The 26,686-nt window shown below is 38.6% G+C and overlaps 3 protein-coding genes across 4 annotated transcripts in view; 2 read left to right on the top strand and 1 right to left on the bottom strand.

The window, feature by feature from the left end:
* Positions 1–542: 542 nt before the first annotated feature.
* LOC131798259 (acid-sensing ion channel 4-A-like) lies at positions 543–4,955 on the top strand. Its single transcript, XM_059115923.2, has 7 exons — positions 543–1,137; positions 1,513–1,733; positions 2,646–2,802; positions 3,443–3,505; positions 3,754–3,940; positions 4,535–4,626; positions 4,846–4,955. The coding sequence occupies exons 1-7, from the start codon at positions 543–545 to the stop codon at positions 4,953–4,955; spliced, it is 1,425 nt and encodes a 474-aa protein (XP_058971906.2).
* A 4,582-nt stretch (positions 4,956–9,537) lies between these two features.
* LOC131798237 (uncharacterized) lies at positions 9,538–11,383 on the bottom strand. Its single transcript, XM_059115898.2, has one exon. The coding sequence runs from the start codon at positions 11,236–11,238 to the stop codon at positions 9,937–9,939; it is 1,302 nt and encodes a 433-aa protein (XP_058971881.2). The 5' UTR covers positions 11,239–11,383; the 3' UTR covers positions 9,538–9,936.
* A 70-nt stretch (positions 11,384–11,453) lies between these two features.
* The window catches only part of LOC131798236 (multidrug resistance-associated protein 1), a 15,834-nt gene continuing 601 nt past the window's right edge, over positions 11,454–26,686 (top strand). Inside the window, exons 1-26 of one of the 2 annotated variants that reach the window (XM_059115897.2) lie at positions 11,454–11,594; positions 13,179–13,323; positions 13,448–13,509; positions 13,764–13,898; positions 14,517–14,750; positions 15,148–15,340; positions 16,097–16,351; positions 17,051–17,116; positions 17,395–17,532; positions 18,170–18,310; positions 18,514–18,592; positions 18,995–19,067; positions 19,260–19,386; positions 19,639–19,815; positions 20,169–20,336; positions 20,607–20,690; positions 21,128–21,224; positions 21,522–21,664; positions 22,261–22,773; positions 23,126–23,325; positions 23,721–23,847; positions 24,227–24,328; positions 24,530–24,676; positions 25,566–25,724; positions 26,091–26,257; positions 26,337–26,531. In XM_059115897.2, coding sequence (XP_058971880.2) covers positions 13,195–13,323; positions 13,448–13,509; positions 13,764–13,898; positions 14,517–14,750; positions 15,148–15,340; positions 16,097–16,351; positions 17,051–17,116; positions 17,395–17,532; positions 18,170–18,310; positions 18,514–18,592; positions 18,995–19,067; positions 19,260–19,386; positions 19,639–19,815; positions 20,169–20,336; positions 20,607–20,690; positions 21,128–21,224; positions 21,522–21,664; positions 22,261–22,773; positions 23,126–23,325; positions 23,721–23,847; positions 24,227–24,328; positions 24,530–24,676; positions 25,566–25,724; positions 26,091–26,257; positions 26,337–26,531 — 3,911 coding nt within the window. In that variant the 5' untranslated portion in view covers positions 11,454–11,594; positions 13,179–13,194. Of the gene's footprint in view, positions 11,628–13,178; positions 13,324–13,447; positions 13,510–13,763; positions 13,899–14,516; positions 14,751–15,147; positions 15,341–16,096; positions 16,352–17,050; positions 17,117–17,394; positions 17,533–18,169; positions 18,311–18,513; positions 18,593–18,994; positions 19,068–19,259; positions 19,387–19,638; positions 19,816–20,168; positions 20,337–20,606; positions 20,691–21,127; positions 21,225–21,521; positions 21,665–22,260; positions 22,774–23,125; positions 23,326–23,720; positions 23,848–24,226; positions 24,329–24,529; positions 24,677–25,565; positions 25,725–26,090; positions 26,258–26,336; positions 26,532–26,686 lie in introns of both variants that reach the window. The other variant, XM_059115896.2, reaches the window with a different exon arrangement.

The following is a 26,686-nucleotide window of genomic DNA, read 5'->3' as shown; positions in this document are numbered from 1 at the left end:
GTAATTTACCAGGTAGGGGACAAACTTGTCCTATTGTAAGTTTACCTACCTTTGGCAAATTGTTAAATTAAAAAAGAAATTTTAAAAAATAGGATTCGTGACGCCAACAAAAGGTTTTAAAACTTGACCTTCTCGATTTAATTCCATTTTGTCAAATGAGGATCATCAAAAGTGATTTTCTGCTACCTCGCTTTCCAATTTTTTCCTTTTTTCGCATTTTTATTATTGTGTATCCAGCTGTTGTTTTTACGAAGAACCGAGTGTTTTGTCATTAGTCGCCAGGCAGTCACGACTGTTATTCAGTCGCGATAATTTCAAAGTCGACAGTAAAAATATTCATATTTAGTCACGTAATAAAAAATGCCGCTGTGTGATTGGTCTGGCCCTCCTAAAAACAGATAAACTACTCCTATTGGTATTAAAATCGCCGCAGGCATACAAGCAGGCAAAGCTACGATTCAAAATTGGTTAACTCTGATTTAAAAAAAAAAACAAAAATGAATGCTTCGAAAACTCAACCTGACGGTTCTGTTGTTTTAGAGATGTCAGGAACTGCTGGATTACTACGAAATGATTCAAAAATAAATGGCACAGCTTGGAACAAAATCAACCCCGAGGGTAACGACGTGTCTGGGGAAGACGCGTCCAAGATGTCTGCAATCAGGCAACTATGGAATGGTTTCGTGGAAAATGCAACTCTTCATGGTTTATCTTATGTGGTTACCGGTAAATCGAGGCTTCGTCGCATTCTCTGGGCTGTGTTTCTTTTGACGGCAATTGCGTTTTTTTCATATCAGTCCATCAGCATGTTAAAGAAGTATTTCAGCTTCCCAAACACCACAAAAGTCAGTTTGAAATACGATTCGATGCCGGATTTCCCAGCCGTGACTATTTGCAACTTCAACAAGTACAGAAGTTCTGTTGTTAAAAATTTGACTTCGTTAGGACTGGGTGGAGCTACATATGAAAATGTAGACTTCAGCACACTAACCAACTTAACACAATTTTTATTCGATGCGGGACATCAAATCAATGATACTATGCATTCTTGTCTGTGGAACGGTAAACAGACCTGCGATTACAGGAATTTCACTCCAGTTTTGACCTCTATGGGGCTTTGCCACACATTTAATTCAGGTATGTTTTGGGATTTCTTGATCTTAGCAAGCCTTCTTTTTTTTCCTTTGAGAATCTGCCAAGGTCTTCATTATTTATGCAGATGCTTTATTTTCGAAGCATCAGGGCTGTAATTTGTGTTATTTTGTTGTTGATTTCAAGTCGATCTATAATTACAACCGAGTGATCTGGAACGTTTGCCAAGACGCAAAGATTTAATCCATGTAGATCACTGTTACGATTACTGTTTGACGGAAAATTCATGTTCGGTGAAATTGTTTACTTTAAATGATTATAAATTATTAATATGGATAAGTTGAGGGACTTACGTACGTACGGAGGGACGGACCGACCAATGGGTGGATGGATTGAGTGATTGATTCTCAGATTTTTCAGGGAAAGATGGTCAAAGTGTTTTGAAGGTCAATGAGGCAGGAGCAGACTCTGGACTTTCTTTGATACTAAGCGTACAACAATATGAATATTTTGGAATTCAAGCAATCAGCGCCGGCCTCAAGATACGTGTTCATCGTCAGAATACTCTGCCTATAGTTGGTCGGCTTGGATTTTCTGTTGGTCCTGGCACAAGTGTATTTGCAGGGATACGAAAAAAGAGGGTAAGTTATATAAGGAAGGAGAGCGGTCTGTGTAAATATCATAACCGTAGCAACCGAATGGGCCTTTCCCGATTGTGCTCGGCAACTTTTGGGTAAGCTTTGACGTTTGGAGTATCCTTAAATTTCGTCCCTATTTGCGAGCAACTCCTTAAAGCTAGGTTCCAGCTGTTTTTTCTTGACCGATGTTAGCATTTATTGTGAAGAACGAAAAATAAAGCACTTAATTAATGTTCATATTAGAATATCAAGAAATTCAGCTGGCAACTTTTTGGATTTGGCATCTCTTTAGCATTTGGCATCTCTTTAGCATAGTTTAAGCATTCCGGTAAGCAACTTTCCAGAATTTTACGAGCACAATCGGGACAGTCCTACGACCGATTGCAATCCAGATCATTAATTTAGTTTATTAATTACTTGATCAGCAAGCCCCTGAGACCACGTTATCTTCTTTTTTTTGACACAATCTCATCGTTCTTTTTTAATCACTTTGTTAAAAGTACATCTCGAAATCAGCAGTGATTTGTTACTTACGACTATGAATACGTTGACGAAATAGAGGTAATCCAAAATGGCTTTCAGAAATTTCTTTTTCACAGCTTATGAAACAATTTTCACATTAGTATTTAAACGTGTCAAAAAAAAGGCAACAATTCTTCTTTTCCTACAGCCCTTTTCCAATCTGAAACACCTCGAGGTTTTCGTTCTTTCTCTCTTTCTTTCTTTCTTTTTGTTTTTTTTTTTTGTTTTTTTCAGTTTTAAATGTCTTTTGGAAGCTTTGGGTCTGCCTCAAAGAGGGCCCTTGGATCACTTAAGGCTCGAGTTTGTTGTATCAAATCATAAGTCAAACAAAAAATAAATTCGTTCTACAAAATAATCCTTGAGCTTTACCATCCCTCCGTCTACTTGTTGAAGGTTATAAATCTCCCAAAACCGTACGAAAGCAACTGCTACGATGGAAAGATGGATGCCATAACTGATCACACGACGTACACAATTTCATCATGTTTGTCGCTCTGTGAGGCCAGGTCTTTGATAAAAGAATGCGGTTGTAGAAACATGGAAATGTCTGGTGAGTTTTCAAATGATACTCTTCTTAATTATTGAGCTTACCTTGGTAATTTCTGGTTTGGAACGATAATACACTTACAAATTGACATTCAAGGGGGGGGGGAAGGGGGGAGAGGAGGGATCTCACTCAGAAATCTTCTGGAAGTTTGCTAACGTTTCATGAAAGAAAGTAATCCCCGAACTGATACTTTCCTGTCTGCAATGAAGAGGTGACGTTAAATAAATTTGGTCAAGAGGGTGATAAGACTGCTTGGAATTCTCTCTGCAAGGTTGAAAAGTTGAATAGACCTTAAACCAAAGTAGTGGCATTTGAAAAATGTGTGAAATTTATACCTAAATCATACCCTTAATAGACTTCTGAAAACTTTTTAAGCTCGAGACGAATTTTTGGTTGATACGAAATAGTGAGGCAGACAACATAAAGAGAGGGAAAAATGACGTATTCTCCACCGTTGTGAAACTAGGAACTTTGAAAAGTAAAGAATTAATCATTAGGGCAACTCATAACTATTCAATTAACTTATCCGCTTCACATTCGTTGTGCGAGCGTGCCTTTAGTAATTCAACACATTGCTGTTCATGCACCAGCTAGTGCCATAAGTTCGCACTGTAAATACTTTAATTACATCCTGTTTCAACAGGACTGAACGGCACCAAACCCTGCAAAACCAAAAAAGAGTTGACTTGTCTTCTTAAAGCTCAAGGTTCGTGTATATCATATATGTTTCCAATTTACTTCTGGCCTCGGTTGTTCGCTATCCACTGGATAAATCTTCATTTGCTGGATAGCGCAGCACGCCTGTTTTTTTTTTTTTTGGTTTGTTTGTTTGTTTGTTTGTTTTTTTTTGAGACACTTTTTTGCTGGATAGCGTTATCTGCCCCGGGCTTTATGATGTATTTCTAATATTTGAGCAACCTGATGTCATTACCTCCTCATTATTTCATATTCCAGCTAACTTTCAAACCTTAAAGAAAAATCAGTGTGATTGTCCAGTGCCCTGTGGTGCGATTTCCTATGAACCCTACTTGTCATACGCTGCGTTCCCTAGCGAAGGATATTTGTCGCGGTTTTTCAAAGCAGGGGAGAATAACACTTACTGGACATCAGAAAAAATCAAACAAACACAACAATGGTTAAGGTAATCGTATGTAAATTAAGTTTGTTGGACAAAGCCTAACGTTTATGGATACGGTAAAGATAAACTCTGATTGTAACTTCTCACTTTTCCTGTAAACTCGATCTTGAGGAAAAAAAAGATAAAAATTTTGTGTCGCGATCACAGCTAATGTAAGTATTAACAATGATAATAATGATAATGTTAATTGACCTCTTCCCTAATGGGGCTTTTAAACATACCAGTTGACTATATATATAGCGCACCCAAGGAGTTAAACGTAAGGCAAAGAGAACAAGTCTAATAAGTAGTGGAAAGTAAGGCTTAAACCCGACCCCCCCCCTCCTGCAACGATTCCGACTTCCCCCTCGTCCACCTCAAAAATTCCAGAAAACTAAAACTTTTGTGGATTGTTCCTGAGTGTGGGTCGAATTCTTATTTTTCAGGCTGACTGACCTAATTTTAAACTTAAGCAAATTTGTATGTCAATAACTTGTTCATTATCACCTTTTGATATTTGATCAATTAATGGATTTCTATTTTTCTATTATAAACTCATTTGATTGAACTGAATCCACCTTATTCTTTATAATTCAATAAGTCATTTTATTTTTACAGGCAGAATTTTCTAGAGCTGCGTGTTTATTTCCAGGATTTGAATTACCAGGTTATTGAGGAAACACCGGCCTATGAATTGGCAAGTTTGTTAGGTAAGTTCATCTCTTCATATGTAAACATCAACTTTCTTCTTAATCTTTGAGGATAAGTGTCTATTTTGTATTTAAACTTGTGCTTCTACTGCACTCCGTTACTTATAAAGACGCCATTTGCTGAAATTTCACGCTAAAGCCCCGGTACATCATCTCGAGCCTTTGCTGTCACGCAGATTTCTTTCACGTGAATGAATTGTCTCTTTTTCTTATTCTCAGGCGAAATCGGCGGTCAAGTTGGTCTTTGTGTCGGTGCCAGTCTCCTGACCGTGCTTGAGTTCTGTGACGTCATACTCGGTATCGTAAGGATACAAATGGGGTTGAGATGAACACTTTTTCACTTCAGAACATGTTTCGTTTTTTAAGACTAAAACATTTTCCATAGATCTGTGTTGTATATGGGTTAGGAATTGAATGAGATGCTAATGATGCAAAGCAAAATCAAATTGTGTAAGTGGAAAGAGAAGAAAGCAAAGGAGAGACTGTCAACAGCATCAAAATTCTTCAGTACTAAGTACTGTGCCATGTCTCCCCCAAATAAAAAGTATTCTAAAGAGCGCCTTCAAGGCCTACTCTGAGACCTTAAGTCGCCTTAAGTCGCCTTAAGTCGCCTTAAGTCACCTTAAGTCGCCTTAAGTCGCCTTAAGTCGCCTAAAGTCACCTTAAGCCACCTTAAGTTTCCTTAGGTTGCTATTGGTTACGCAATGTCATAAGGGTTCAACCCTTCCCAATTGACCTTATCCACTCCACTTCAATCATAGTTTTCTGCAGCTAGAAAAGTAGTTGGAGAGACTGGATAGGAAGTAGTTTTATGAAGTCACTTCTGTATTCAAATACAAGACTAGTTGTTTAAAGAGAGGTTCTATTAATGTTTGCACTAACTTAGTAACATGTTCTCTGCGGAGTTGCTAATAAGCTTGTTCGAGTTTAGGATATCGTTCATATCAATTTGTTATTCATACGCGAGGTGCTAAGGTTGACTGCGAAGAACTGAATAACCACTGGCTGTGCATATGAGATTAAAGGAGAAAGATTAGTCCCTACAATCAAACCATTACAGAATGCCAATATAAAGTTCACATTATAGATGGTAGGCATTTTCCTCCTGGTAAAACATCGCTGAAAATGTCATTGCGATTAGAGAATGTAAAGGCCTACTCTGAGACCTAAAGTCGCCTTAAATCGCCTAAAGTCGCAATATTTTTTGTGCCAATTTTGCTAAAGTCGCCTTAAGTTGCCTTAAGTCGCCCAAAGTCGCCTAAAGTTACGGCGACTTAAGGTCCCAAAGTAGGCCTCCTTCAAATCTTTCAAGTGCCTTCAAAACAGAAAGGATACAAATGCAACCTCTAAATCTTAAGGGTGGAGAATTGTCTAAGATTTAAAAGCCAAAGTTACAAGTTAGGAACCAGTTTAATTTGCACTTCTGTTGCAATTTCGGGAATCTTGAAAGTAAAGGGAAAAGAAGCCAATAAGAAAATTTGTTCCAGTAGAGAAGAAAACATTGAATAGACTTGGTAAAACTCCCATATGCCTCTTTTTTCAGGCTCATATGCATTATTCCACTACGGTGAACGACTTTAATTTCAAAAAGTAAGCATCAACGCAAATGTTAGCTCGTGTGAACGGCTAGCTTTTTTGAACAAACAGAGCAAATGTGAATAGTTTTTCAGAACCTTTGCTGTTCTGGAGCATTTCAGTTGAAAGTGTTTTGAAAATGTTAATTTGAATTTCAATTGAAATTGATTCAATTGATTCAATTGATTTTGTCAACATTTCTTTTTATCTCTATTTCCACTGTCAGGATTTTAATAAAACTTTTAACTACAGGTTTGGCACAATTACCTTTCTTTGAGATCTTTTTCGAGATTTCCCCTTTCCACTTCAGGAGGAGAATTGGTGTCGAACGAAGTTAAATAGTAACGGGCAATTGAGAATTTTTTCATTCAGAAAGTCACACTCACGACACGTGTGCAGTAAGCTACAAAATAATGAACAAATTGCCGAGCCGATTTGTTTACTTGCCTCAAAGAACTGACATGATTATCAGAGGAGTATAGATGTTTCCTTTCTATGATTACAATACTGGGTGCTTGTGCTCTAAAAACAACGCCAAATTAAAAACACCGTTTTTAGGTAAGGTTAACATTTCCACATTATGTAACATTGATTTTAATCGAAAGATTATAAGTCTGAACGGCCTGAGAGCTCAACCAAGTAGCAATATGGTTTCAAGAAAAGTCAGAAATCGAATTACAGTACCAGGATCCAAAACGAAGTACAGCATGTAGGCACAGCAAAATTGACCAAGAATTTTACGCGGAGAGTCGCGAAAACGCGTCCGTGGCAGGTGCAATACGAGAATGATCCAGTCACTTTGTATACAGTTCTACTCTTCATGGTCTACAACACGTTTTTACCGAAACACTATGGATTCACCGCGTCCTCTGGACTGTGCTTCTTTTGCAAGCAATGTCGTGCTTTTCATTTCAGACATTTATGTTGCTAAAGAAGTATTTCAACTACCCGGTCACGACTGAAGTCAGTTCGAAACACGAGGCCATCACGGATTTTCCATCCGTGACTATCTGCAACTTTAACATAATCAGAAAGTCTGTGGCTAAAGTAAATGGGAGCGATCAGCTTTTTTTACCAGTATTTTAAGTCAATAATACAAGGTACTGTTTCAACTGAGAGCATTTTTAACCCTTTACCCTCTTAGATCATTATGCATCTTCTCCATACTGTTCTCCATACATTTCCAAAGAGGCTGACAAGGAGAATTTGTTTAACAGTCAAGAGTTGCTTTAGTTGGTGATCATCTCCTCCATTCTCATAACTTCATGTCTGATTCAGTGCTGATATAGTAAGGAGAAATTAGATGCTAGTCACTCTTAAAGGCTAAAGGGTTACGCAATTATACAATCTCGAACCCTACACAATTTCTTCACCTTGCGGGTCATCAAATCGACGACACTTAATTAATGCACAGCTGTCTTTGGAACGAAAAACCAACATGCGATCACAGGACAGTTGTGACTCCCATGGGGCTCTGCCACACGTTTAATTCAGGTAAGATCAATGACTTCGAAACTTTTTTGAAACGCTAATTTTTTGGTCTCTTTTTGCGGGCTTAAAACCTGTTACTGTCGCTATTTGCTGCTGATGTTGTTATTTTCGCATCCAGTAACTCCCTTTGTTGTTTCCTTTCTTTGTTTTGCCAAGCTACTATCTCCACACTGTTTCTGGGCAGCTGCGCACCTACCCCTACCCAATGTTGCGGTTTCCTGCGATTTCCTGCTTTCCGGTCGGCAGATTTCTTCTCTAAATAGAATTGCTATTAATAATTGTATTGCATATTTTTCAATTTCAAAGAAACATTTGGATCATATATGACACCTTTCTTAGCTTCTGCACAGCAGAAAACAAGAGAAGCCCCGTTTTCATAATTTATCAAAATGACTTGTATATCATCATAGATTGAAAGATGTCAGTTAACATAGTCCTCAACCAACTCTCAACTGTACAAATGCACTTTAGAAAGCTTAAGTGGAAATATTATTGGTAAGAAAGTCAAAGTCATAAATGTTAATTTCATATCAGTGCTCTTTGACTTTCTTCCATCTCTTCCCTACTTAGGTGAGATTGGCAGTAGAGTTGGTCTTGGTGCCAGTCTTTTGACCGCACTGAAGTTTGGTAACGTTATAGTTGGTGCTATTGAAATTCGACTGGGCATGAGATTGTGGTGACCTCAAACATTCCTTAGTTGTTGCGTGACAATTAAGTTCTAGAATATTCTTGAGCTATTGCACTACATTTAGGTCTTAAAGGGGGATTTTGCAATTCCTTTTGATGGTAAACACAAGCCTTTGAGCAAAGAGTTATTAATCAAGTGTTGTTGTTGTTTGCAAACAAAAAAGATTAACTCTTATTGGTGTTCATCTATTATGAATGCTAAAAGATGAAGAAATAAGTCATTTTGGTATTTTGAATGGAAGTGAATATTCAATAACATGGTGCATGTGTTTAAATGTTTAGTGAATTTCAGAAACATCTGTTAAAAAAGGAGCCAGTTAGATCTACTTAACCCTTTAACTCCCATGAGTGACCAAGATAGAATTTCTCCTTACAATATTACTACAATATCAAGGAGACAAGTGATAAGAATAAAGAAAAATTAAAATTAGGGACTGTAAGTTGATTCAATACTAAATTCTCCGAACTAACAAAACAAGAACTGTATAGCAGACAGTTAGGAGAATTACTAATGAGATCTTGGGAGTTAAAGGGTTATTAAAGCAAGTTACTCAAAAGGGCACATTTTTCCCACACAAAAACCAAAGAAGAACTTTGAGCAAACAACAGGAAAGTTAGAAAATCACAATCACAAGCACAAGGCGAGTCTTTACAAAATCAGTAAATTAATAGCAAGCTTGTTATTAAAAAAAAAACCAGATCAATGTCAGTTTCTCAGCATATCTGTGTGTATCTTAGCAGTATCTCAGCATATCTGAGCTTATCTGAGCAGTATCTGAGCCACCTCTTCCCTAACCTAATATTAACCCTGACTAACTTCAAGTCAACTGTTGTTGGGCTAGAGGACAAGCAGGTGCACAGTTACTCAGAAACTGACACATTGATCCATAAAACCTTAATCTGTTGCAACACTTTTTATCCCTGATAACCATTAACCATTGATTGAACACATAAGATTAGGAAGCAGTGGATGCTATCCTCTCTAAGGATTTCAGAGAGGATTGATCAGAAAGGCCTGTAATTTCTTCCCTCTCCCCCCCCCCCCCCACACAAAAAAACCAATGAGATTAAAACTTTTTAAGAAAATAACAAAGTGTAAAAAATAGTGATTAATAAATTTTCATTACACAATAAAACATATCACATCCCTTCAAACACTAAAAGCAATTATGGCATCATTTTATAAGAACAAGACATTTCTACACAGGACACTCATTGGCAGTTTTCATGGGAGAAAAAGACATTTCTTTGACAGATTGACTGGTTGATTCACTCATTCACTCACTAACAATTAGAGACTTTACAACAGAAAAATTTAAAAGGCTAGCATTTTAAGTGGTAAACATATAAAACATGTTGAAATATTTTAAAAAGTCAGCCTGTGATCTTAATCTACCCTTCCCTTCTTCTAACTGACAATCAACTCAGTGCGACTGACAGACAGTCTGACTAACAGACAGACTGACTGGCTGGCTTGCTGATGGTCTCACAGAATTATGGAAGGGTGGCAATCTTTCAAAGACAGATAATTCTTTATGTATGCTATGTTTTGACTGCCTAGTAAGCTTTAAAAAGGTACTGGTGAAGAACCTTTTCTTTCCAAGATCTACGAGGGCGAAACAGAATATCAAATAAAGAATTACACACATCTGGGTCTAATACACGCTCAATCATTTTGACCACAACTGCTAAATGAAACTCACTTTTCTTTAACAGATGGTAAGTTTCTTGCAAATACTCCCTCAGAACTGTCTCAGCATAGTCTCTTCTTGTCACCATTGTAACTTCAAACTTTTGGAACAAATCAGGATGGAGCTTTCCAACTCTACCAAATGCCAACACAAGGATAACCAAATCATTTGTTGTAAAGGATTTGAGATCATCACGCTGCAACAGCTCTTCTTCAACCACTTCAAACACTTCAGCTACAAAAGCATCTGCTCTAGAGTAAGAAAGTGACAGAGATGCCAGAGTCCATGGCTTAAATTGGCTGAGATCTCGAGTTAAAATCTCACTACCAATTGCCTTGTAAAATTGCCTATCTTTGGGAAAGCCAAACTCAGAAAACGACCAAGCTATAGTGCACAGTTCTTCAGATGAAAATTTTGATATGTCTCTTGAGAAAATCTCCTTATCTAAGGCATGGAATATTTCAACAACATTTGTATGCAAACAGTATTTTGCAAATGCCCAGCCTAGCTGAGAGAGCTGTTTGTTAGAGTATCCTCTGAGTTTGTGGTACAAAATTCCCCTTTCGAGATCCGCGTAGATAGAAGGATCTTTAACACACAATTTAGCCATGTAAATTACAACGTTGTATATCTGGTTCGAATCAAAGTCATTAAGGTGTACCCTGACGTCTTGCGCCAGCATCTCAAACAAACTCTGTTGGAGAGGCTGAGTCAAAAACACATCTCTCATCTGAACGCTTTTCGAGAAATACTCTACGATACATTCAAGAATTGTGAATTTATGGAGAGGAGTCAGTTCTCGCTTTTTATTCACTCTGAACCAGTAAAACTGCAAAAGCCCCTTGATGGACTGTATCTTCCTAATTCGCTTGGTGAGTTTCTCTTCAGGTGTGGACACAGGCTCAGGGTTTACTAGTCCCTCAAGGCGTGTCTTTCGTAACTTCTCCAGAAGCTTGCCAGAAGCTTCTCTAGATTTCTCTGTTCTCTCGGCTTTCTTATTACTTGGACGAGCTACATGTAATCCAGATGTGTGGAAGAGATAGCTTTTGGGGAAATAACCCAGAAAAGCCACAGACAAGAATTTATCATGAAGACTATTAGAGATGTGACCGCGCAACTGATTTCCAAGCATGTGGGCACGACGAACTTTGGGTAAAAGCGAATTCATTTTCTATAAAAGAACACGATTTCTTTCTCCGCAAAATTTTCCTGGGTATTCTTTTATGTGGTGAAGATTAGACAGTATTCTGAGTGGTCTTACAGTACAACAGAAGGTAAAACTTCTGCTAGTCCTAATGCATTGCAACGGCCGCCATTTTGTTTTCAGTTAGGTACCAGACTCCTCAGGGAAAAGTTGTGCGATCAGACTGTTATCGCGGATTGCACCACTGTGGTGTAAACAAGCGGCCCTCAGGTCATCATCGGCGTGTGACACGAAGCAAGCCGGTGTCTTCCCTCCATCTTGTTTACACTGCGTCGCTTGCTGACATCTTCGCGTAATCTCTACAACTCAACGATTTGCAGGTATTGCGCTATTTACCGGCTGGCTCGACCTTGGTAAGCGTATCACAATTGGAATTGAATGATTTTTTCATACTTACTTGTAACATGTGCACTACTTAAGCGAGATTACTATTCTGCGTATACTAGAAGGTGCTGCTGAGTTACAATCCTTTTGTAGCACAACTTAAGATCGTAACAACAATGCCGGATATAAACAAACAAGCTAAACTTGTTTTTGTATGTGGGCTTATGGATTTGTTGGTACGAATTCATGTCGGTCGAAGTTAGATTTAGAAAAACTTTGTGGCTCGATTGCGTGCGTAATTGGCCGGCGAAGATTGTCAAGCTACACAGAAGACTGTCAGTCCTCAGGTGCTTAAACTAAATGCATCTCTGACATTCTACATGTCCAATGCTGTACATGTGCCAGTTACATGTACACAAGTACATGTCATTAATGCACATCCTTTTAAGTTTTGCCTCGTTCTTCACAGCATGCTGACAATTGAGCTGGACCTCATTGGCCCTGTTTTGTTTAGTTGCTCACAGAACTAAATTGCCTAGTCCCTAGAATGACTAAGAAAATGATAATTTGAAGTCTTTCTCCGCGGGCTGTTGTGTTAAACAGGAGTAAACATCAATTTCTATTTTAATCAAAACTGTAACAAAATTATCGAACGCAATCCGTTATCACCAGCCCGATTTGAGCACAAATAGGACAGTGTACACATCGTGCTTGTAATTGGACAGCATAATAGGACAGTTAAAGGGACAGTTCATACATCATGTCTGTGTAAGTGGACTCTGAACTGTCACGTGCACGTGCTGTTGTCTTGCATATTGCCAACTTAACTATTGTATTTTTTTGTGAAAATGTATAACCAATTCTAATTTCTTTCTCAAATTTTGTCATAGTTTTGATTAATTGGTAACAGGACATTGTGTCGTCCAATCATATATATGATTAACAAATCCGACTCCTGCTTCACAGTCGTATGATTTTGTCATTCGCTCATACAATTACTGACTGAATTGGACTCCACTCGGTTCTATTAGCATTATATATCATAGGCTGAATACACACATTTTGATTGGTTAGTATGATCTTTTGAAAGAAGGATGCACAGATGACATCGCCATAAACAACATTGCATTTTATTGTATTAAGCGAATAGATTCTATGTTGTTGTGGTCTGTACAGTAATAGATCACAAAAGACATGAAAATGTGATAAGAACACCAGTAACACACTCAGCAGTGCCTTGCATGCATTTTTTCCCAACACTTACCACATTTTGACATCATCTGTGATTTATTACCAAACAGACACATGACAGCATGAAATCTATTTGTTAACCATTTAACTCCTAAGATCTCACAAGTAATTCTCCTTACTGTCTGCCAAACGATTCTAATTATGTTAGTTTGAATAATTTGGTATCAGATCAATTAGTAATCCACTAATTGATGTTTTCCTTTATTCTCATCACTTGCTTTCATGATATTGTATAGATGTAGTAAGGAGAAATTCTGTCTTGATCACTCATAGGAGTTAAAGGGTTGGGCAGTACACTTTGACCTCAGCTTTGTTCTTTTTCATTTCAGATTAGTTTTTGTAAAAATGGAAGTACGTGTTGAAGATGGTTCAATCAATTCTGAAGCTGTGACTTCCCAAACTCAATCAGAAAATTTCGTTGACAATGGATGGGCTTCTTTTCCTGAGGTTGCCAAGAGGGAAGAAGTAAAAAGGGTAGGTTAAATTTTGCAACTGATCAATAAAATCTTTTACACCTGTTTCTCTAAAATATCACATCTGTAATCTGTTTTTTTGGTGAAGGTACTGATTGACTGTGGTTTTGTTTTATTTCATATAGAAACAAAATCCTGAAGATAGAGCCAACTTTCTCTCAAGGCTCACATTTTGGTGGTTTAACTGGTGAGAACTTTTGTATGAAATGATATAGTTTATGTGATCTGATTACCTAGAACAGGCTATCATACAATCTTGAAAGGACTACTGTAGTCCTCCATGATTGAGGTTTTGCAAGAAATTATCAAAGACTTGATTCATATTGGACGTTATCTATAAATTAGAGAATTCTTAGTCTGCAGATGTAAATCCTCTTCCCTTGGTGTAACTCTGTGCACCAGTGTCAATAAAAATAGCCAATAACTTTAATTTTTTTCCAGGATTATATCTACTGGTTACAAAAGACCACTCAAGGACAAGGATTTATGGGCCTTGAGGAGAGAAAATCAAGCAACATATATTGTCCCAAAACTGAAAAAGAAATGGACAGAACAACAAATGAAATGCAGAAAAATGTAAGAAACCAGATAAAGTGTATTGTAAAATAATGTGAAAACTTAAGTCCTGGCTTCTTGTATGTTTACTGATCATCATCCTTGAGGCAAATAATTGGGTGAGAAGGAAATAACATGGTGGTTTTGACTGGATGTGAAAGTTTACTTGATGTGCCAGAGAGTCATGAAAACTTTTGTGCCCAGTTGCAATCACCTTCATCTTCCTCTTGTCTTAGTTTTTCCCTTTCAGTTGGTTCTATGAGGATGACTGATCGTTAGTTCTGTTTGTGTCACCTTGGAGACACACTGCCAAAAGGCTCAACTCTTATTCCTCAGCTGTTGCATCCATCTCTATATCCCTTTCACCAGGGCCCAACCTGTTGCCCTCACAACTTCCCTTTACCTTCTGCCCTCTTCCTCTCCTCACCTCCAAGTTACAATTGTTACCTCACTAATAAGCACTGACTCATCACACCTGAGTGCCCAACTCTAAGTTCTATCCACTTTCTCTACTTCTAAGGAGTTAATGCAGCTAATTATAAGAACCCCTTCAAATTGTTTAAGGTTGAGTATTAAAGAATCATCTCATGGGACATTGCTTGATTTTTCTGTCAATTATTTTTATTTGATTTTGATTAGAAATTCAGACAGAAGAAGTCATAAAGATGAAGATGAATACAATGAAAGTGATAGACTATTGGATGATGACAGTGGCCCTGATGAGGACGTCGAAAATACCTCAACGAGAAAAGAGGAGAAAAAACCTTCTCTCAGAAAAACACTGGGAAGCCTGTTTGGGTTCAAGTTTGCTCTTGCTGTCTTTTGCAAGCTGTTGCACGATTTGCTCATTTTCATCCAGCCTCAGCTTCTAAAGTACAGTGTTCCCTTTCACTTGATTTGTTAGACAAATATAATAAACCTAGACTCAGAATCTAAAGTGGTGATGGTAGATGGATGATTTTTACATAATCCTTTATTTTCATTCAATAAGTGTACTGCTTTGTTTTTTAGATTTGCATTACATTTTCCATCATATTTAGTCATGCTAGAGAAAGCACTGTCCGTCACCTCCCTCGCACAAAAGAATTAAATGAGAGGCTCAAGATTGCAAAACTTTACTGAATACATAGAATATGCCAATGATAATAACATGTGAAATAGTTAGAAGAGTATGCATGGTGATGTTCCCAATCCTTTGCCTCTAATTGACAGTTATTTATGTTATTGAAGCTATTTGAAATTTTTAAAGAACTGTTTAATAATTTTTTAGATTATTAGTTGGCTATACTGAAGACAAAGATGATATGTTTGGTCCATGGAAGGAGTGGAAAGGTTATGCATATGCCGGGGCCATGTTTGGAGTAGCTGCTATTCAGTCATTGGCACTTCACCAGTATTTCCACATTATGCAACAGATTGGCATGAGAATGCGCACAGGCATCATTGGTTTGGTTTATGAAAAGGTAACTGAGATACTTGTGAGTTGGAAAATCTAAAAGCTGAGATCAGTTTGTTTGTTTTCCTGGTTTCTGCTAATCATTTGTGTAGATGCAGGAGCGACATATGTTGGTGAATATCTGAGAGTGTGATTCAAAAAAGATTGCATCTTTTATTATTTCCTTTCATTAAATCATATCACTTAAGTTCTAAGTAGAAAATTAAACTAACCAGCCAGCTCCCAGCTGGCTTGTTAGTTCAGTTGGTAGAGTGCTGCACCAGTATTGCAGAGGTCATGGGTTCAAATTCCTGGCAGGCCTGAATTTTTTTCAGGCCTTATTTCAATTACAAGTTCAGTAGTGTTCATTACTGCAAGGATATATGATTTTCATATATCTACAGTCATGTAGTACCCCTGTACCACAGTCATTCCAGCAGAAGTGCCTAAGTTTGTGAAGAGCTACTTTGAAATGCAGATCAGTTGAGTTCTTTACGCTTGGTGTGTGATTATAGTAGAGTGGACTATGTGGGTGAAGGGTGAAGGGGGTAGGGGGCAAGGCGAGAAGACTCCACCCTCTTTCAACCCTTTTTTGACTGACACTCACCCCCTTGGTATAAATTTCTTTCTCTCCCCAGTTTTCCACTGTCTAAAATGCGAAATATGGCAACTATAATGTTCACCAACAAAATATTAAGCATTCACTCGCCAAAATTATGTGCAGGCTTGAAACACATAAAGACAAGTAGAGCTCGCATTATATTCTTTTGTGTGTATTTCATAGGCTCTAGTATTGAACAGCAAGGCTAAAGGGAAGACAACAGCAGGCGAGCTTGTGAACCTGATGTCAGTGGATGCACAGCGCCTGATGGAGCTCACGACTTACATAAACTCATTGTGGTCGAGTCCACTTCAGATCGCTGGTTCTCTATACTTTCTCTATAGTACTCTTGGACTCTCCATTCTGGCTGGACTAGGAGTCATGATTCTAATTATTCCATTAAATATGTTTTTTGGAAGTAGAATGAGTACTCTTCAGGTCAGTTAATAGACCAGTTTTGGTCAGAAATAGCACACCTTTGATTTTGTTGTTCTCAACAACAAGCACCTCTAGTATTGTGGTAGATTTTTTCTTATACTGCTACTGTTATGGTTTCCTTGAACGTCTTTGCACTGTTGTTTTGCTGTAGAGCACACACTTTAGTTTCTAAAAAGAGTATGGATGCCTCATGTTCCAATCCGATTTCACGGCAGATAGAAATACAGGTTTCAGGTTTGCAGGTTTATATTCGATTACCAGCCGCTGTTTGGGAATATGAGCCTACACTCCTCCCCCTCGAACCTAGGAGCAAAGACCAGCCACATGCCTAGTTTATATACTGCAGTGTTTGATCTCGTACTTCTGTAGCTGATGTGATCGCCGTTAAATGAAAACACCAATCCTCATAACCCCCCTTAACAAACAGTTGTGATGTTACAGTTTGAACAGCCTTATGGTAAAACGGCTTTTGGCATCTGCCATCAAAAGTGGCTACATTTTCTATTAAGTAGCTTGGAGATACAGCCTAAATTGTCTAGGGTAACCTGAAATGTTAAATATTTAGCTGCGCTTTTCGTTTTGACAACTTAATTAAAGAGGTTGACTGAAACAATTTATGCAATTGATATTCCTCGTAACTTGATGGGGGTTGCAAAATGAAAGATATTTGAAATTATTCTATTTTAAACGAACCTACAGGTAAAACAAATGAGTGAGAAAGATGAAAGGATTAAACTGATGAATGAAATTCTTAGCGGAATAAAGGTAAGTTTCTGCAACTTAGGGTCACGAGAACAAAGGAAATTCTACCAACTAAGGGAAAGATTGTGAGACAAATTCTCCTTGTCAGCACCTTACGAATTGTGTGGAGAACAGTAAGGAGAATATAAATACTGATGTAAGGGTGTTAACGGTTAATAGACCTAGTGGGACGGTCATTGTCTGATTTGTGGATAAATTGAAAGAGAAAGTTAGTATCGATCGATCAATCTATGGATTAACTGCGACTTGTCGTGTTGATTGATATAATTGTTTGTTTCCAGGTCCTCAAGTTGTACGCTTGGGAGGAGTCCTTCATGAAAGAGGTGGAAATAAAACGTAAAAAAGAGCTAAAGTACTTGAGGAATTCTGATTTCTGGGCGGCAGGATTTATGTTTACGTTTGGCTGTGCACCGACATTAGTAAGTTGCTAATCAAGACTTCTCAGGTTTTCTCTTTCCAAAACCCAAACGAGCAAAGGGAAGCAACGCTAGTGATCGTTGTAAGCCATTTTTTAGTTGAGTGTAGGAAGTAATCCGAGATTGCGTTACGTTGCTGTTTGATTGGTTGAGAAAATTCGCGCCACTCTTAGCCAATCAGATTCAAAACTAACACCAATTACGACTTGGTCGCCCGCGTTTTCCCGCGCTTTAGGTAGTTTGCTTGTTTTTACTTTGAGTTCTCATTGGCTCTTCTGGCGATGATTCTCTCTCTTCTGATTGGCCGTTGTAGTTGCTTTGGATTTGATTTTATGAAAAAAAAGTCAGTCAGTGACACGTTACAGTGGAACATACCTAAGTGAACTTTTTTATGCTCTACTTTCTAGTACAATTTTAACTCAATTTTATTTCTTACCACATGAACAACTTAACTCAACCGAATGATCAGACTACGCAATCAAATGTACTCCTAAACCATTTTTTTATGTAATGTATGTCAAATAGCAAAAAGTCTTCAATTCATAATTACAGCCGGACAGTTGCTTTTTTAGCGATTGGTCAAACTGAGTAAATGTTCTTCTAAACCGTTGTGTGCATCTTTTTTTTCTACTTTCTTCAGGTGGCAGTCACCACATTTGCGATCTATGTAATTACTGGCAATTTGCTAACAGCTAGTAAAGCCTTCGTTGCCTTGGCGCTTTTTAATGTGATGCGCTTCCCACTTGTCATGCTTCCCGATGTCATCGTTTCCTGTGTTCAGGTAATTCGAATATTTAACCCTCTTTTGTTGTTGTTCTCTAAATCTAATTAGTAAACTCACATCAACAAAATGACCCTTTATTTCATCGAAGATTTCAAAAGTGACTTTAACTCAGAATTTTGAAACATTATCCGCATGGGAATTTACTGGAAGTTTTCTTGTTTTTGTTTATTCATTGGTTCATTTGTTTGTTTATTCAACAGGCAAGTGTATCTCTGAAGAGGCTGCAAGATTTTCTAAACCTAGAGGAACTGGACCTCAACAGTGTCCAAAGAACAACATGTAAGATTTCCTGTTCACCTTTTTGTCATTTTAAGATAATCATTCAATAAACTGTTCGTCAACTTTTAAATGGTAACCTGCTCGCGGGGACTAATGATGTGAAGAAATAGAATGACTGAACAATCTGCTCAGCGGAAAGGAGAGAGTAAACACAAAATTGAAGACAACATCAACTATAATGACAACACGGTCCTCAAAGACAAAGACAAAAGCATTAGCAACAACAGCAACAATCACAATAACAACAACAGGCAGTGGGGGAGGAACCACACAAAGTGAACTTGTTAACTACGCCTTGTTCTGTTTTAATTCCTTTCAAATCCGGAAGAAATTTTGCCTACTGCCTCATTCACGTCCTTTTTTTATTGTGTTTTATTTGTTTATGTATATTTTATTTTACAGTGTCGTCCTCTGCTGTGTCTATCGAGAATGGTACATTTACGTGGAGCAGCAGAAATGCACCTGTGTTGAAAGAGTGAGTTTTGAAAGTTAACGGCGAAATTGAAAAGAGCATTACATGTAAATAGCTAATGTTTTCTACGCTGGAAGTATCTCCAAACAGAAGTAAAACCGTCTCCTATAAACGCGCGCAAATGATGTACAAGTAAATGAGAATTATGAGACGTTTGTTGGTTGAAACTTAACCAGTGAGGGGTTTTTTTTCCAGGGTGTCGTTGCAAATTCCTAGTGGCTCACTTGTCGCCATAGTCGGGCAGGTTGGATGTGGAAAATCTTCCTTACTTTCTGCCCTCCTTGGAGATGCCGAGAAAGTGGATGGAAATGTCTCTGTGGAGGTGAGAACTCTGTAGAACGTTGTTCAATTATTTTTCAAAGGTGATCATGGATTGCGTTAGTTTTACATTGCTTTGCTCTCGCGTGAATTTAGCCCTGAAGCAATTGCTGATAGCGTCTTGTCAAAGCTGATATCTATTTGTTAAACGAGCTATTAAGATGCAAACTACAACCAATTCCGACGTGATCACTTTCGCTTTTCCTGCGCTTGAAGCGGTTTACATCCTGTTTTCTTGTATTTCGCATATTTGTAGGGATCTGTGGCGTATGTTGCTCAGCAGGCCTGGATACAGAACGCAACTTTACGAGACAATATTCTGTTCTGCAAAGCCATGGATTCTGCACGCTACGAAAACGTGCTTGATTCGTGTGCTTTGAGACCTGACCTGGAAATTCTTCCCGCCGGTGACTCCACAGAAATTGGAGAGCGAGTATGTTCTTTTGTTTCTTTTCAAAGGAGCTAGGATTCTCAACAGACCTCTCTTAGTCCAAAAGGGCGTCTGAACATTAATAACAATATAATTAAAAGTGCATAAATTTATAACAACACCAAAGTAGGCATACTTTGTAAGCTATCCAATTCCTTAGACTATGGCTCCACACATGGTTGTTTTGGGAAAAAGAACCAAAATGATTAAAAAAATGATGAGACTTCCACGTTTTCTATGAGGTATTTACCTTTTATTCCCGTTGATGTCAACTCTATTGTTCATGACTCCTGGTGCTTTCCTATGTATTCGAAAATTTCATTTTGTTTTAACCATTTTTTTTCTCCTCCTTTAAGGGTATTAATCTTAGTGGTGGACAAAAACAACGTGTAAGCTTGGCTCGTGCTGTGTACTTCAATGCTGATATCTACTTGTTGGACGATCCACTCAGTGCTGTGGACTCACATGTTGGAAAACACATATTTGAGAACGTTTTAGGGCCACGAGGAATGTTAAAAAATAAGGTTTGCTAGAGTTCGTGTTTTAGAGCTTGCAGGCTCATTCCCTGGGCAGCGTTATATGTTTTGCGATCAGTACTTCATTTTAAATGTTAGCAGGCAGGCGGGCTCAATCCCACGGCTAGTCTGTTTATTAACTGCCTTCACAATTTGATTCGAGGAATTTTGAGATTATTAGTGGGCCCTTTATCGTGAATTCAGTGTATATTGAGACTTGTGAGTTCCTAAGTGTTTGATTATAGTGAAGTTCGCCTTTTTTTTTTTGTTTCTTTACAGACTCGTTTGCTCGTGACTCATGGAGTTCATTTTCTTCCACAAATGGATCAAATTATCGTGCTCAAGGAGGGAAGAATTACCGAGGTTTGTTTATTGTTCATCCTTAATGGCATTGTATATGGAGATAAATGAAAGCTCGTGTGCCACAAAACACCATAAATAGAACTCGTCGAACGGGAACGATCTCTCTTGTGCACTTGGGTAAAAGTAATAAAAAAATCTCACGGTGGCAAAGTCAATGAATTTTTGGCAATGTTGCAAAGGTCGGTTACAAAAAACTCAAACTATGCAACAGACCTTTTAAAACACACAATTGAAAGGAAGGCCTACGTCGCCATTGCTGCCTAGCAAAGCACATAAAAGAGAATTCATATTTTTCGGCATTCAATCGATAGGCGTCCAACAGGAAGCTCAATGGCACTGGAGACTGTCGCCAATTAAGCCTTACACAAGAACTAAGCTATTCTCCCCACCAACGATACGATAATTGTTGGTAATTTATTGTTTGTTTGTTTTTTCAGTGCGGTACTTACTCAGAGTTGATGGCCAACTCAGGAGCCTTCGCGGAATTCTTACAAACCTACTCATCGGAAAACCACTCTTCAGTCAACTCAACAGGTGAAAAAAGATGGCTTTTTTATCACAAGGGAAGGAGGGGAGGGCACGAGGTTTCGTTTCTCCCAATACTTATTGACCTGGTTGTTATGATTTCTCTTGTATAAACTTTCATCCAAAGTGCTTTTGCTGCATTTTTTATCCACTTCCACGATTATGGTTTATCAGGTCTAAGGGAGAAACATGTGGCTTTATAACCAAAGCGTGAAACTCGAATTTTCGAACTTTTCGCCTTGACTTGCTCAAATTCCCTTTTGTACATTTTTTGTTTATGTGTGTGTTGTTGTTTGTTTTTTCTAGAAAATGAGGAACAGGGATCTGTTGCGAAGGCTAGCTCCAAAGCAAGCAGTTCTGATGTTAAGGAAGTTAGTCAGAAGGATGAAAACGACGATGAGGACGAACTGGGAAAAATGATTGAGGAGGAACGCTCAGAGACTGGAAGAGTGAGTAATTAGATAAAGAGCTTTATGCACAAGTTGCCAACCAAACTTTCACCTACGGGTGAAGAATTGTTGAGAGACCTGCCATCGTTTCAGTATTTTACTCGCTTGTTAATTATTTTTGTGATTCTTTATTTCATCGGTGTAATTATTCTTACCGTTATCACTGTCACTGTCATTATCGATGTCACGATTATTATCAGCGTCGTTGTCATTTTCATCATCGTTATTGTTTTCAATTTAAGTTTTGAGCTTCATCATCACCATCATCATTATTATCGTCATTATCGTTTCCATTGTTAATCGTTATCAATATTACTGTTAGTATCCTTGTTACAGCCCCTGCCTTTGTCTTTATCCTCTAACTCCCACAAGTGACCAAGAGAGAATTTCTCCTTACAATATCAATACTATATGAAGCAGACAAGTGATGAGAATACAGAAAAATATAAATTAGGGGATTATAGGTGGCTCTAATACTAAATTCTCCAAACTAACCACCTAAGAATTATATGGCACACAGTAGGGAGAATTACCAATGAGATCTTGGAACGGAAGGGTTATAAGTATCAATAATGTGACTTCTCGCATTGTTTTAGGTCAAGTTCGCAGTATTCTTCTCCTATCTCAAGTCTGTGGGCTGTTGCGCTTCCTTCCTAACCATAGTGTCCTTTCTCCTGATGGAAGCGTGCACAGTAGGGACAGGAATATGGCTGGCGTACTGGAGCTCGGCAAATGTCACTACAGACGAACAAAGAAACTTGTACTTGGGAATTTACGGTGGCCTCGGTTTGGGTCAAGGATTCTTCACTTTCCTTGTTTCTATTTTTGTCACAGTTGGAGCTATGAGAGCATCTCGAAGGTTGCACCGCAACCTTCTAGTCAACGTCATGCATTCACCAATGAGCTTCTTTGACACCACCCCACTGGGGAGAATTGTCAACAGGTTCTCGAAAGATTTGTACACTATTGATGATACCATACCGCGGTGTGTCACGGATTTTATGTGGTGTTCACTCGAAATTATTGGGATGATCGTAGCGATTAGTTACGCCACTCCGCTGTTTTTAGCTACGTTGCCTGTTGTTGCAATTTTTTATTTTTATATACAGGTGAGTGAACCAAGGCGTAAAGAAAGCCTTGGGCCCGCTTTTGCTGTGACGAGTTTTCCTTGTTTGTATATGTGGAAGAAGGTGACCTGTTATTTCTCCTGGTAGACTTTCTAAGACTAGCGGACCTCGACAAAAGTTGCCATGAACAAAATTTGTCAGCACGGATTGCATTAATTACGTAACGAGAACATTTTAGCAGTCTCAAATTTAATTCTACTCCAGCAAGTTTTAGCCTAAATTATCCAACTTGCATTAATTTTGGCGAACAGTATTTCCTTAACCGAGAATTGACTAATTTTTCCCCTTGGTCGTTATGTTAAGAGCATTGAACTGTTTTAATATATTTCTACAGAGAGTTTATGTAGCAACTTCGCGGCAGTTGAAGAGGATCGAGTCCGTCAGTCGGTCACCAATCTATAGTCACTTCCTGGAAACAGTGAACGGCGCCAGCACCATACGAGCGTATTCTCAACAACGCCGTTTTATCCTCGATAATTACTATAGAACAGATGAGAATCAAGTGGCTTACTATTCTACTGTATCCTCAAACAGGTGAGGAAGAGCAAGTAAAGGCAGATCTCGGAGGATTCATTGGAGTTTCAAAGCTGACGTTTCGTTTCTTTTCTTTCTTTTTTTTTTCCACGTAAGCTCTGTTTTGGCCGGGATTGCTAAACTGAATTTAATGTCAATGTGATTGGAGATAGTGGAGTACGTGCGGTTCGTCTATGTTAATTTAACGTCGTAACATATCTGCTCATCCATGTTTTGGATACTTAAAGGTTTTTTTTTTGTTTCCACGCGCAAGTGATATAGGTGTCAGTTGAATACAGTTTTGTTTCACAATAAATGTAGGAAGACAAAGCTAGGGACAGAAATTGGCTCTACTTGATCCAAGGTGTTCGTTTTAAATGTGGATAATTGATACATTGTTTTCATTGTCTTCACAGGTGGCTCGCAGTTCGTCTTGAATTTCTCGGTAACTGCTTGATATTATTCGCTGGGTTATTTGCTGTCTTAAGCAGAGACAAAATCATGAGTGGATTGGTGGGAATGTCGTTAACATATTCGTTAGAGGTGAGTACATTGGCTAAGCTCGGATGTAGTAAAAGAAACGGTCAAACATTTGCCTCGCTCCCAACGTGTGGCTTCGTAGCTCAGTCGGTAGTTGCGCGCTACTAGTCCGCTCTGGGAGGCATGGGTTCGAATCCCGTCGAAGCCGGGAATTTTTCCCGTGCTTCGTTTCTGCAATTTCTAAGATCGAAGTCCAGCCACGTGACCTGTGAGGATCATTTCTTTGCTTGTTAGTGAACATACCGATACTAAACCATAGCACAAGCTGAACGCGTTGTTTCACTCGCCTATAGAAACCACAGCTGGAAGCTTAAGCGGCACTTTTGTCTAAAGAAGTTATCAATTTATCTAGATTCATTTACTTCTTCTGTGTTGTCTTTAGATTACGGAAACTCTCAACTGGGCAGTGCGCATGACGAGTGAACTAGAAACTCAACTTGTTTCCGTTGAAAGAGTGAAAGAATATTCAGAAACAGATACAGAGGTAACTAATGACAATAATAGCAATAAGAATTTAAAACTATTAAATTCTGAGCTCGAGGGTTTTATTGCGTGATAGTTGTAGGTTTCTCAAAAATTTAACCCAAAATGATTTTAAACTTGTTTGATTTGTAGTTTGGTTTGATCCAGGTCATTTTCTTTATCCATTCATTTTCAATCATTATATCAACTATTTTGTGCATAGGCTAGATGGATCATCCCAGAAAATCGACCGCCAGACGACTGGCCATTCACTGGACGGATTATAATGGATCAATTTGACTTGAAATACAGAGAAGGATTACCTCTTGTACTGAAACAGATCAGCTGCGATATTAAACCAGGAGAAAAGGTACACAAACAAGCCAGGGTAAATCTAAACGGTTAATCGTCCCACTATGTTTTATTACTTTGGTTTCCTATCACTGACTAACATGTAACTTTTCTTCTTTACCATCACCCAGCAAGCAGGTAATGAGAATAATCAAACTTATCAGGTAGTTTTTGTTATCTTGATTTAATACCAAATTCTCGATACTAATTTACTAGGGAATGTGTAGTAGCTAGAGGGGAGAATCAACTATCAGATCTTGGGAGTTAAAGGGTTAATGAAGACAGAAATGTCAAATAGTGAGGAATGGCTCCTGGATGAGGCTTTGTGGATCAACTGGGTACTTTTTCTCTGTCTTTGGTGGAGAGACTAAAATTACGAAGTTCGACTTTTGAAATCGTTTTTAATCTTAAGCTTTGCGCGTAATGCATTATTGTTGACTGGAAAGCTGCCGTGGCTAACGTCAAATTGTACAGTGATGATATTGAGGGCCAGCAAACTGTAAACTTACACTTTCATATGCATTTGACCGTGAAGTCTGATCGTCTGGGTGAGTGAAGGCCTCAGCTCCTAAAATATCAATGCAATATCAAGCAGACAAGTGATGAGAACAAAGAAAAATATTATTTTGGGAATTACTAGTTGATCCAATACCAAATTCTCCGAACTTACATCATAAGAGATGTGTGGCAGACAGTAAGGAGAATTACTGAAGAGAGCCTTGAATTGAAAGGGTTGAAAGAGCTACTGTCGATGGCCGCCACTGGGTGACTAACGTTTCGACAACCCGAGCGGAAATCCTAATCAGAGTCAAATTCATACTATTTACCCCACGCTCCTATCCGGATTTACGTTCAATCAGGTTGTAAAATCACTTCATACTTTAGCGTACTTTTTTTAATTCCAACAGATAGGCATTGTTGGCCGAACTGGAGCGGGAAAGTCGTCATTGACGTTAGCTTTGTTCCGTATTCTGGAGAGAGCTGGTGGAAAAATAACCATCGATGGTGTTGACATCGCAACCCTTGGGCTGCAGGATTTACGCTCGCGGCTAACCATCATCCCACAGGTAATAGCACAGTATAGGTATACGTGTTTAAGCAATATTGACACGTGTGCGGACACGTGTGTATATGAGATGTGATGGTCTGTTGATTAGTACGCTGGACTCCTGATTGAGAGGTCCTGGTGCCGTGTTTTACTTCGAAAAGGTCTACGCAGGGTGGGGCTACGCCCTTGGGGCCTTCGGTCCCACAAAGAGATGTTATCATAGTATGCGGAGGGCTGGTAGCAAATGATCCAAAACTTGTGATCCAAGAGCTTGCTGTTTTTCTCGATCAAATTTAATTTTGTTTGTTGTTGTCTTTGCTGTTACTGTTAGTGTTATTTTTTCGTAACATAATCCTTCTGATTCTTGGCATGAATGATGCAACAGGATCCAGTGCTGTTCTCTGGGAGCCTTCGACTTAACTTAGATCCTTTCAATAAATACACTGATGACCAGCTATGGCACGTGTTGGAAGTGAGTCACCTGAAGAACTTTGTCTCAGGGCTTAATGAAGGACTTCAGTACACAATTGCAGAGGGAGGAGAGAACTTGAGGTGATTAACTTGACGAACTTTTTCTTTTAGCTTTATTACATGTAAAAAACAAATTATTCATACTGGCTGTACTCCACAGTGTTGGTCAACGTCAGTTGGTGTGCTTAGCGCGTGCGCTGCTGCGTAAAAGTAAGATCTTGGTTCTGGACGAAGCCACGGCTGCGGTGGACTTAGAGACTGATGAACTCATTCAGCAAACGATTCGGCGAGAGTTTGCTGACCGCACAGTATTCACCATAGCTCACAGGCTCAACACCATTATGGATTATGACAGGTCAGTAGCTTTTGCTCGACTTGTGAGTTCTGTCATGATTAGAAAGGGATCTTCTCCAACGTTCGTGGTGAAGCAAGTGTAAAGCAAGTTCTTTATAATCTAGGACTTGCGAGTGAATTCCTGCTCTGTATCTGAAAAGGTCTCCCAGGAATGAG

Source organism: Pocillopora verrucosa, chromosome 6, assembly GCF_036669915.1.
Source record: "Pocillopora verrucosa isolate sample1 chromosome 6, ASM3666991v2, whole genome shotgun sequence".
NCBI lineage: Eukaryota > Metazoa > Cnidaria > Anthozoa > Scleractinia > Pocilloporidae > Pocillopora > Pocillopora verrucosa.
The sequence above is the reverse complement of the archived record's forward strand: the minus strand, read 5'-3'. Positions and strand labels throughout refer to the sequence as shown.